The 12,058-nt window shown below is 57.3% G+C and overlaps 1 protein-coding gene across 1 annotated transcript in view; it reads right to left on the minus strand.

The window, feature by feature from the left end:
• Positions 1-2,041: 2,041 nt before the first annotated feature.
• The window catches only part of LOC102462397 (uncharacterized), a 32,295-nt gene continuing 22,278 nt past the window's right edge, over positions 2,042-12,058 (minus strand). The window contains 4 exon segments of the mRNA XM_075913349.1: positions 2,042-5,211; positions 6,927-7,040; positions 8,770-8,884; positions 9,681-9,811. Coding sequence (XP_075769464.1) covers positions 3,818-5,211; positions 6,927-7,040; positions 8,770-8,884; positions 9,681-9,811 — 1,754 coding nt within the window. The 3' untranslated portion in view covers positions 2,042-3,817.

Below are 12,058 nucleotides of genomic sequence, written 5' to 3' on the forward strand. Positions count from 1 at the left end.
GCACATCTCATTGCCTCTGTATAACACCATGGGATGCCCACATCTTGAATAGTGCCTACAGATGTAGTCTGGCAGGGTGTCTGTACTGGGAGGATGAAGATGGCACAGACAAAGGGGGTCGGTTTATCGTACCAACTTTGGCTGGTGCGACAAGCTTTCCAGTGTAGGCGTCGTTTCCACTAGCCCTTCCATTGGAGGAACTTTTGTGGGTCCCGGGTGTGAAGAAAAAAGCACTTGGGGAGCCGCTTTCCTTCCAATGTGACAATGGCCGCTCAGTAGGGTGGTTGCAGTATGCCAGCAGGAGAGCACTGTTGGATGGGAAAGTCTCCGACAGACACAGAGTGGCCTGAGCTCCTGGCACATGCCAGCCGTACCCAATGAAACAGGGTTTTACATCTCTAATCAGAGCCACTGGGGACTTGCAGACAGTGACGGGACAGATACCGGGGAACAAAAACTCTGTGTGATGTGAGGGACTGGGAGCTGCCACCACTTCACGAACATGAGGCAGGGCAGCCCTGTCATGGGAAAGAGTGGGAAGTGTGGTCCCCTTGTCTCAAAATGGGAGTGGCGTGGTCCCCTTGTCCCCGATCTGCTCACACTTGCTCAGGGGCAGCTTTTGGATTGCAAGGCTGAAGACTCCAGCTCCAGTCTGGATTATGCTGCTTATTCTCATGGCAGAACGGGAACAAACTCTCTCTATGGACTCCTTCCTGCACGCTGAACTGGCTGGCCTCAGCCTGAAACCCTCTCCTGCACCCCACACCTGTCATCTCTGGCTCCATCCCAGAGCCTGCACCCCCGTGCCCCACACCTCCCATCCCCAGCCTGGTGGAAATGAGTGAATGTGGGGAAGAGCAAGCGACGGGAGGGAGAGTGATCTGTGGGGGCAGGGACATAGGGGAGGGGCAGGAGCAGGGTGTCAGACAAGGGTGTTCAGTTTTGTGCAATTAGAAAGTGGCCAACCCTAATGCACCACGCAATAGGAACAGCTGGATCGCTATGACTTGGGGGTTGCTTGCTCACTGAGACTCAGCAAAGGCCACCAGGACAGGCTGGAACTAGTGTCTGCCACACATGGGGCCAGGGGATAAACCAAGGAACAGCTGCAGCACATTTGACCTTTCTCCTCTCCCGCCAACGCTGGAAACAGCTGGGATGCCGAGAGGATGAAGATCATCCGCGGAGATGCGTGCAGGCACCTGTACATTACGGACTGTAACATCCACGGGGGTGAAAATATTACTCACTTCAAATGGCATTAAGTTTATAAACCTTCACTTGGGCACTGATTTTTACTGCTTTTGGTAACCCTCTCGGTTTTCTACCTACCACTTCCAGAGCCTGTTTAAAAGAGAACCACTTACTTTATCAAGATCCAGGAAATGAAATAACAAACCAGGAACCTCCACAGCAGGCAAGAACCAGCCCTAAAAGCGCTAACAAGCTGGACTGATGATGGGCAGAGAGCAGGTGAAGCCAGAGGTGGGCTGAAAAGCGAGTGTGATCTACCAATGACACTTAGTACCTGTTAAACAAGTCCCACCATGTAAAAAAATTGTATTATCACCAAAATTGTGTGCGAGTCAGGAGGGGGGTGAAATGGTGGATTTAAGCAATCTTTTATCTTTCCCCATCCTAGGACCACTTGGCACCAAGCACAGACTGGACCAGCCTGACTTCTAGAGGGTGCCAGCAGGTGGCTGGCAGGCTCAGATGTAACCATGTCTCTGCACCACTCCCAGAGAGGGTAGATGGTGCAAGAGCTGTTACTAAAGCTACCTGCTCTGCCAGGCTGGTTTTAAGGCAGCTTTGTGCTGTACTTGGCTGGCACCACTTTGCTCTACACCAGGGGAAAACCTGCCCTGCGCATTTCTCTGGAGCTGATGGGCCCCTGGGGAACAGTGTTTTAATGAGAGGCTCAAGGGACGATTGGGAGATAAATGCAAATTGTGAGCGTCAGGGTGTCCAGAGCGCAACCAATGGGAGATGCAACATGCGCTGCAGTGCTGGGTTCCCAACAGACACACACATACACGTCCAGCAACCAAAGCTTCTTTACTAGGGCAGGATGCAGAAAGCTCCAATACAGCACATCTAGAGAAATCACCTGGCCTCTTCCTCGGCGAGGGTCACCCGACATCGCTTCATGGGGATAACTACGTGGCTCTACCCCCGCTGAGGCTCTGGCCCACAGGGCTTGGGTAGGTCTGTGGCCAAACTGTGTAATTACAGAGTTTCTTCTTGCCACGTGGGCAGGCAAATACCCACGTTGGGGCCCACACACCAGCCCGCTCATGTTCCAGCCTTCTAGCTGGGCAGCTTAACAGCATTAGAACTTCAGTTTTCATGCGCCTCCCCGCAAGGGAAAACTGTGTTAGAGACACTAGAAGGGATGTCAGAGTTTAACCGTTTAATCGATAAGATGAAGCTTATCAGTTAATGGTCTTGGTTAAACTCAGCCGGCTCCTGGGAAGGCGGCTTCAGTGCGGCAGGGCAGCGAAGCGTCCTCCCTGGGAGCCAGGCAGGTAGGGACTGGCAGCCCCGCTCCTACAGAGGCTGCGGGTTCTGCAGTGTAAAGCTAAGCTTTATCCTGCAGAGCCTGCAGTGCAGGTAACCGCTGATTTTTGTAGTGGCTATACGGTTACCCCATTAAATGATTTTTAACATCCCTAGACACTAGGCCCCATCTACACAGCAGTTCTCACCAGGGTCCCAGGCAGTGTTTCCGTGAAGGTGCGCGCCTGCGCGGCCACGCACAGAAAATTCTTTCCCTGCCCCTGTTCCTCTGGAGAGCCGCGCGACAGGCAGCTGTCTGGCGGGCTGGCCAGGCTGAGATGGCGTGGTGAGGAGGCCACTGGAGTGGGGGAGCCGGGACCTGCTGTGGCCACGTGAGGGGGGAGCAGGAAGAGGCCTGCTCCAGTGGCCAAGGCTGCCATGTTGCGGTGGGGGGTCAGGGCTTGTTCTGGTGGCTGGGGCCAGGAATGGGACATGCCACATGGCAGGGGGTGTCTGCTCCGGCCGCCGGGAAGCTACAGGAGGAAAGGGGGCCAGCCAGCACGGAGCTCGATATTGGTGCCCAAGCCCAAACTCTGTCCACTCATGGTTGGAAAATCGGAGAGGGAACACTGGTTCCAGGCACAGCCCCCCTCACCTGATTTTAACATGGTCATAAGGTATTTAGTCACTTCCAGTGCCCGGGCTCTAATCCATTCGGGGAGACTGGAGCAGGTTCCATCTTCGCTGTGTGGCTGGGGTTAGGGACAGGAGCCCTTCTTCCGGCAGCTCTGTTCTCTGACAGGCTGGGACAAGGTCAGCGAATGAAGAGCAAGGGACCGGACTTGGCTAAGACCACGCACGTGATTCCCAACGGCGTGTAACAGAGGACCTTAGCTGTAGGTGGGAAAGAGGAGGCAAAATTCTTCCCTGGGCCATCCAGAATCTGAGCAAGACTTGACCCCCCCCCCCCGGGGCCTTCGCTAATCCCTTCCAATCCCCCCCAGCACACAGAGGATCAGTCTGATGTCTGGCGTGGCTTTGCCTCTGTGCTGGCTGGCCCCCTTTCCTCCTGTAGCCCAGCAGGCCCTCCCCCAAGTGACCTCCCTCCCCGCCCCCGTGACCTGCTGGGACACAACACGCCCATGCCCTGATACCCTGGCTCTGGGGTGTTTTATGGACTGGACAGCTCAGACTGGCAGCTTTCTCCTGTGCCTCTGTACACTGCTCTCTGGGGGCCTCTGTGAGTCGGTGACTGGACAGCGGGGGAAAGGAAGATGAGGGAACCCACAGGGAAAGGAGAGCCAGCCTTATCTAATTGTTAATATGGGCTGAGACAGCCCAAGTTGGGAGCGCCATCACGCCTGGTTCCACCCCAACACACGGTGAGGTGCCGGCCAGAATCTTCCCCCACAGCACAGCCCTTCTCCCGCCAGCTCCATTCTGAGACAGACTGGGACTGGGTCACTGAATGAATCACAAGGAACCAAACACCCAGGCTTTCTGGGGGCCCTTCCCCATGCCCTGCTCCTCGACGGAGCCACAGCCACCTGCTCGGGTTCCCAGGCCGGTCCTCCAGCCTCCCGCGAGCAGCAGCCGGGAAACCGACGGCTGAAGTCGATCAGAGGTGGACCCTCTGATGTCTAATCAGAGCTGAGCTCACGGTGAAGCTCTTCCCGCAGTCGGTGCATTTGTAGGGCTTCTCGCCGGTGTGGGTCCGCAGGTGGTTGATGAGAGAGGAGCTCTGCTTGAAGCTCTTCCCGCAGTCAGGGCATTTGTAGGGCTTCTCGCCGGTGTGGATCCTCTGGTGCTTGATGAGGGAGGAGCTCTCGAAGAAGCTTTTCCCACACTCGGTGCATTTGTGGGGCATCTCTCCGGTGTGGCTCCGCTGGTGCCGGAGGAGGGCCGAGATCTCGAAGAAGGTTTTCCCGCATTCGGTGCATTTGTGGGGCTTCTCCCCGGTGTGGGTTCTCTGGTGCCGGAGGAAGGAGGAGCAGTAGCTGAAGCTTTTCCCACACTCGGTGCAGGTGTAGGGGCCCTCTCCCAGGTGCGCGCGCTGGTGCGTGTTCAGGTTCGAGCTCCGGTTGAAGCTTTTCCCGCAGTCGAGGCATTTGTAGGGCCTCTCCCCCGTGTGGATGCGCTGGTGGACGATGAGGTCCGAGCTCCAGCTGAAGCTTTTCCCGCACTTTGTGCACTTGTAGGGCTTCTCCCCCACGTGCAGCCGCTGGTGTTTCACCAGGTGCGAGCTCTGGCTGAAGCTTTTCCCGCACTCCGTGCACTTGTAGGGCTTGTCTCCCGTGTGGATCCTCTGGTGTGCGTTCCGGTTGGAGCTGCGGGTGAAGCTTTTCCCGCAGTCAAGGCATTTGTAGGGCTTCTCCCCCGTGTGCAGTCTTTGGTGGATCAGCAGCTCCGACCTCCAAGAAAAGGTTTTCTCGCACTCGGTGCATGTTTTCTGCCTTTCTGGCTTCCCTGCTCTCCGGCTGGTGCTGAGGTTGTTGAATTCCTTAAAGCCTTCCCTTTGGGGAGTGGCTGTGCCTACTCTCTCCTCTGGGAGGTTTTCCGGCTGCCCCTCCAGGCTCTCATAGGCTTCTCGGTGGTCCAAGCTCTGGAAAATGTTCTCTTCCGCTCTTCCCAACAGCATCATGTCCAATTCCACCATCTCCGGGCTTTCCTGCTCCAGATTCTCCTCCTCAGGCTCGCTCTCCATCCCATCATCTGCGGGGGCAGAGAGAGAATCCAGACTGGAGTCCCCTGTGCCCAGGGGAAAGGCAACCATGGAAAGGTGTTTTGCCCCTTTCCGTGGAAAGGGACCCATGGGAAGGGGCAGAACAGAAGGGCAAAGTGCTGAGGTGAGAGCCACACAAGTACTTAGATGTTTACACCCCCAGCGTGGGCCCCCAAGTCTTGGGCATAGCCAGCAAGGTCCCAGTTTTGACTCCACTGCCATTCACAAACTGCCTTTCCTCACCCAGTGCCAAAGTTTCCTGCTTCTGACCTTGTGCACGGCTACCTCCGTCTAGGGCCCTGCATACCCATCTCCCACCAAAGCCCCAGGGTGATCAGTGAACCCGGGGAAAGGCAGGAGTCCAGCTACCTACTCGCATGCAGCACCCAATCCGGTAGGCAGCCATTCAAAGCCCAGCCCGCCGAGGGGATGGTGGTAACGCCGACTTCATAGCCGACAGTTAGAGCATCCACTGGGATGTGGGAGGTTCCAGTTCAGTCTCTCCCCCTGCCCACCTGAAGGAGGAAGGATTTGAATGCTCCTACAGGAGCTGCTGCACTCTGGATAAATGATGAGTTACTGGACCCAGAGCCTCCAGGGTGGATACCCTCAGACTCAGTCCCATGTTTGTCAGCACTCTTGTCCTCTCCCTCCCTCCTTCCCTCCCTCCCCAAGGACTGTTTAAGTGACTATATGCAGTGGAATAGGCACCGAGAAAGAGAAACAAGGACTCTGTAGTCCAGGGGTCAGGGCACCGAGGCCAGGTCTATACTAGACCCAGAAAGTCGGCTTACAGGATGCAACTCCTGCAATGCAGCCAGAATCAAGAAACCTTAAGCCGAGCATGGTGCCATCTTCACAGTGGGAGGCCGACAGGAGCAAACGCTCCCATTGGCTTCCCTTACTCCACGTAACTGCCAGGAGTATTGGCATCAACTGGGAGCACCTTCAGTATTCGATTTAGCAGGTCTTTGCTAGACCTGCTAAATCAAACACCAGAAGATCCATCTCTGGAAAGGCAAGTGGAGACCTGGGCTCCAATCTCCTTGCTCCAGCCATCCTTCAACCTGGAGAGACAGAGGGAGCCACAGTAGCTAGCACATCCTTTCACCCTTTCCAGCAGAGGGGGAATTGAACCTGCATCCTCCATGTCCCAAGCATGTGCCCTCACCCTGGGGCTAAAGACAGAGGCTGGATGTAGCATAAGACAAGCACCTAACTCGTTCTCCCCAGAAACAGAAAACCTGACTCTAGCAAAGGGGTAAGGCTTAGCACACCCCCCCGCTGGTCAGCAAGGCCCATTGGCTAGCGCGGCCAATGGTGCCTCCCATTCCTACACACCTAGCTCCACCTGTCCTGCGCACAGGGTACCTGATTCAATTGCAAGACTGTTCTGGCACTTTTTTAGCTGGCTACAGGTTAGGGCCTGTGATGTCCAGCACTCCACGTGCCTTCCGGGATCCCACCCTGCATCTGACCCATCCGGCCTCCACAGGCCATCCGAAGACTGGGGAAAGGGAGCTATTGGCAGTTGTCCGTCAGGCTGGGTGGGAGGCTGTGGGTGACATGTCATGAGGGGATATGAAACCTGTGGGGGACAAGCCCGACCAGAGGTAGAATTGGGGCGCTCGCAGGGTCTGTGTGGGAATCTTGTTCGCTTCCTTTGCCCAGGGATTTCTTACTTGGGTTAATTATGACCCCTCACCTGTGGGGGCTACTCTGAGGATCTCCCATTCCTTTGCGGCGTGGGGATCCGGGACCCCCAGATCTTCCTCTGTTTCCATCCGGGAGATCACGTTGGGTTTCGGAATCGGAAAGTCTACTCAGGAGAAAGGAAAGAGAAGAGCTCAGGGTTCGTTACATGCTCGTTAAATAGGTGCTCCAAACAGTCTCTGTGATTTCAAATCCAGTCCCTTTCCTCACTGGGGCTGAAGTCAGGTAACCCCGGAGCACAGAGGGAAATGCTCAGGGAGACCCTTTGGGACAGCCAGAGGTCTGGTGAGCAGCGTTCATCCTGAGCACCGAAGGAAGCAGGATCCTGCACAAAACCCTTTGTGACCAGGCACAGGAGGGCTGAATGCAGGTTGCATGGACAACTTAATCCAGGGATTTCCTAACTTTTGAGTGCTTGATTTTGCAACCTTAATAATGCTTTTAACATATTTCCACATGATAGCTCCTGGGGGAGGGGGGTTGTAATAAAAAACCCAAAGAAATTCCATCTTTTGCAGCCACACTGTTAATTTTCTGCAGCTGATAACTTTGCCTAACTTGGCTGCATTTTCCCAGAGATGGTGGAAAGCATCTCTCGCACCTCCTGGCCCTCCCCTCCAAGCGTGGGTTAATTCAAGTTAGAAGCAACCGAAGATGGAACGTTATAATGGCAAAGGTTAGGCAACTTGTCCTCCCGTCTTCCCTCACACAGAAAGTGTGGTCTTAAAGCAGAGGTTCTCAAAGTGTGGTCCATGGACCACCAGTGGTCCAAGAAAGTCTTGCAGGTGGGCACCGGGCTCTCCCTCACCCCCCGCACCAGGGAGTCCAGGCAGGCAATCTAGCCTCACAGTCCCACCCGCTCCCCCCAGGTTGGCTTCCCGCTGCAGGAGGGAGCCCTCGGCCTCGCAGGCTAGATCCAGCTTGCAGGTGTGTGTGTATGGGGTGGGGTGGGGGGAGAGGGGCTCCACACTCTACCACTCCCCTCTGCCCCAGTTGAGGGGAAATGACATGCAGGTAACCTCTCATCCAGAAGCTTTCCCCGCTGCTCCCATTGGCTGGAATCCTGGCCAAACCGCCACCCCCAGCCCGCTCCTGCACCCAACCTCCTGCCCAGACCCCTCATCCTCAGCTGCGCCTGTACCCAACCTCCCACCAAGACCCCACCCCCCAACCCCATCCTGAACCCATTTTGTCACCATGGGTGGTTGGCTGGTGGTCTGCGGGCAGGTCTGCAGACAGCAGAGAACCCCTGTCTGAAAGGCAGCTCAGGTTAACGGAGATGAGCTAAAAGCTGCGACGACAAAGCTGGCAGTAGCTGTCACAGGACTTAGTATTGCAAGGCTGCCGTTAAGCTGCATTACTTTAACTCAGGGTAAGAAGACACCTCTGTGCATCCACAGGGCTCACAACCCCTCCATCCAGACAGTGCATGCGCCCAGTCCAGGACACTGAGCTAGTGGTGTAGCCTCAGTAGCAGCAGCAGAGCACGAATATGGACCCACCAGGGCAGGGCTCAGCCAGGCTTCTGCTGCTGCTAGTGTGGCTACTCGCCTGCTTATATTCCCACTAGTGCCACGCGCATGGGCAGCTCATGGTGTGGACACGGTCTGTGTCTCAGGAGACTTGAGTTCTATCCCCAACCATGCGAACGACGTGGCCTGTTTCTAGGGTCCCCTCTTACACTCGGAGCCTCTTGTCCATTCCTGCTGAGAGCAGTTCAGAGCCCACACTGCCTCTCCCTGCGCGCCTGCCAGACCCTGATCTTGGCGCTGCTCTCCCCATGCACGACAGACAGAGATCTCTCCCTCCTTTTGGGGGGGGGAAGGGGTCCTTACCCAGCAGGATCAGGGACTCGTAGTTTTCCTGCATCGCGTCTCTCTGGCCTGGGTCCCAGAGACCCCACTGCCCCTGAGTGAAATACAGAGCCACGTCCTCGAAGGTCGCCAGCCCCTGCAACAGCAAGGATCTCCTAGGTTAGAACAACCCACCAGCTCAGCCCCAGGGCCTGCCATCTGGCCGCACCGCCCCCTTGGACTAGGGGTCACACTGGTTCCCTGATTCTAGCAGGGCCCTTTGTCAAACTGACTCTGTCCCCCGGTCCCACGAGTCAAAGCACCAGCATCTCCCTGGTGAACACACGTGCCTCTGGAAGGAACCAGAGCTAAGGAACGTCACCCTGCCATGCCCGGGACAACCCCACCGCTCTGCCCCCTCATTTCTTCCCCTGCATGGCCCCCGCAAGCCTCCCTGCTCCTGGGGCAGATGGGACCCTCTGCGGGCAGAGCAGGGCTAAGAGGCGCAGGCAGAAAAGCCCAGGTGAGGTTTGAACACTAGCCCCCCCTCCCCCCCCCCCCCCCCCCCCCCCCGCCCAGCACGGTCCCTGCGCGCCAGGCAGACAATATCCTCCCTGGATGTGTCATCTGCCTCCTCAGCCTGCAGTCAATGTGCGAGGGGGGGGGGGGCTGGGAGCCGGGCTCCCCCCAGCCCCATTGCTCCTGCTGCCGCTGCCAGGATCCGTCCCGGCTCCCTCCTGCCCCCCTCGGGCCCCGGCCCGGCCGCTCCCCCGGGGCTGGCTCGGCTCCTGCAGGCGCTCCGGGGGGCAGAGTCGGGGGCCCGCGAGGGCAGCAGCGCTGAGACCCGCAGCCCCCGCCCGCCCCCGGGAGCAGCGCTGGGGCGAGGAGGGTTGGGAGGGTGGAGAGTCACTTCCCTGCCCGGCCCAGCCCTGCGCCCGGGGCGCGCCTCTCACCTGCAGGCTGCGGCTCCAGCGCTGGGCGCGCAGGGCGCGGGGCTGGCTCCAGCCCGGCCGGGCGCCGCGCGGCGCTGGGGACCGGCCTCGCCGCCCGGCCGGCCGCACACACCCGCGGGGAGCAGCCGCGGCTCAGCCCGGGCCCCCGGATGCTGCAGCCGCCGCTGACCCGGGAAGTGCCGCCTCCAATGCGCAGGAAGGGGCTGGGAGCAGGAGCGACAAAAAGCCGCTTCTCTTCCTCTTCCCCGCCCCCGGACAAGGGCCCTTTCGGGAGGGGGGCGGTCCCCCAGCAGCCCCCTGCAGAGCAGCGCCTGGCCGGGGCGTACGGGGCCCCAGGGATTCTCCTTCGGGGGTGTGTGTGTGTGATTGCGGCGCCTGGGCCACCTGCCTGCTGTGGGACCTGCCCATTCAATGCCTGAGCCCGCGGGGACCCGGGACACCAGCCGCTTTGCGCACAGAGGAGAAGGGTGGTGGGGAGGGCAGCGGACGGGCCCCCGAGCGCTTGGGTTGTGGGGGACATTTGTGTGCAGTCAGGGGTGGGGGAGAGGAGAGGGCTGGCCCATCGGAGCCGGGCCAGATTCAGACAGGCCCAGGCCCTAAGGCATGACCCCCCCCCAAAAGTAATTGTTTTGTTTTTAGAGGGGGCCCTAAATAGGGTTTAGTAGCTGGTGCATAAATTCAGGCTTTGGGTCCTCTGCCCAGCCTTGCTGATGGCCTACTGGGAGCCACTGGGCTGCCTTGCCCAGTGCCTCAGGAAAACGTGGGCTCTCTCCTTCCTCACTGGGCTGCCTGGCCCAGCGCCTCAGGAAAACGTGGGCTCTCTCCTTCCTCACTGGGCCGCCTTGCCCAGTGCCTCAGGAAAACGTGGGCTCTCTCCTTCCTCACTGGGCTGCCTGGCCCAGCGCCTCAGGAAAACGTGGGCTCTCTCCTTCCTCACTGGGCTGCCTGGCCCAGTGCCTCAGGAAAACGTGGGCTCTCTCCTTCCTCACTGGGCTGCCTTGCCCAGCGCCTCAGGAAAACGTGGGCTCTCTCCTTCCTCACGTGCCCGGAGGGCTATTAGTGAAAGGAGCAGGGTGGCCCTGTTAGTAACTTCAAAAACAACGCCTAGTCCTGCGGCAGCTTGGAGACTAACCCTACTGTACAGAATCGTGAGCTGTGGTGGGCAAAACCCCAATTCCTAAGATGAGCTGGAGAGGGATAACAGGAGAATGGCATTTGTATCAGAAAAAGAATGGGGGTGAGGCGAAACACCTGTCCATTGCAGGACTGGACCTGATGAGACTAATTAAGAGGACTGAAAGTGTCCAGTACTTTGCCCTGCATTTAACAGCACAGTATGGAGCCGGCTGAAGCAGAGGGCGGAGTGTGAGCAGGGCTGTGCCTGGCAGTTTGATACTCTGCCTGCCTCTGATACCCACTGCCCATGTCAGCACCTTACGCCACCCCAAAAGGGAAACGTACTAATCTGATCAGCCTGACCTCGGGAGCTTGGCCTTTGGCCGGCCCAGCACTGCCCCCTGAAAGTGACCGCGTTGCACAGAAGGGGCCATCTCATTTCAAGAATGCGCCTTTCAGAAATCGTGGAAACAGTGAGAGGAAACCAGGTCGTGTTCACCATCCCTGGGAGAATTTTGGAATTTATTTTTGCTCCGAGAGCCTCCCGCTGCCAGCAGAAAAAGCAGGAACAGGGATGGACGCTACAATGTGGAGAGATCCCTGTGATAGTATACTTTGTAATAAGATCTTGTCCTTTTAGATATATCTCTGTTAAGTGTTCTTATAGAATCTCTGGAACATTTCTCCTAGAACTTTGTATTAAGGTACATAGATCTGGTAAGAAAAAATGTCTTTTGAGCTCTCCCCTTTCCTCGATTGCCCTGTTGAAATGAATGAGGTGTGAGGGAAGACTGAAAGGGGAGCCCCTCCAGCAGCAGTTGCAAGGGTGGAGAAGGTTTGGGAGCCAGATCCAAGACAATACCTGCAAAGTGAGCTCATTAAGAAGACTGGACAGACAGATGCCTTGGGAGTCAAGTAGCAAGTGCCTGCCCTTGGAAGAACTCTCTTTGAAGCAGCATTAGGAAAGGCGAGGTGATGACTAATTGGCTGCATGAGAGGGATAAATAGGAGGCATCCTGCAGAGGGACCCTGGGTTTTCATCTTGTCAACATGGGAGCATCGATCTGGATCAGCAGAAGCCCGGCTCCCCTCCTCCCCCATCTAACTCTCCTGGCCAGTGCAGTTAGGGGGAGCAACTTTTGGTAATAACAAGACAGAGTTTGCTTGTGTGTGTGTGAGTGCATGAGTGTGAGGTGTCATATGCATATGACAAGTGTTGATTATTCTATGTGTGTTCAATAAATGTGGTGTGTTGCCTTATC

The sequence above is a fragment of the Pelodiscus sinensis genome, chromosome 32, assembly GCF_049634645.1.
Source record: "Pelodiscus sinensis isolate JC-2024 chromosome 32, ASM4963464v1, whole genome shotgun sequence".
In the NCBI taxonomy this organism is placed as follows: domain Eukaryota; kingdom Metazoa; phylum Chordata; order Testudines; family Trionychidae; genus Pelodiscus; species Pelodiscus sinensis.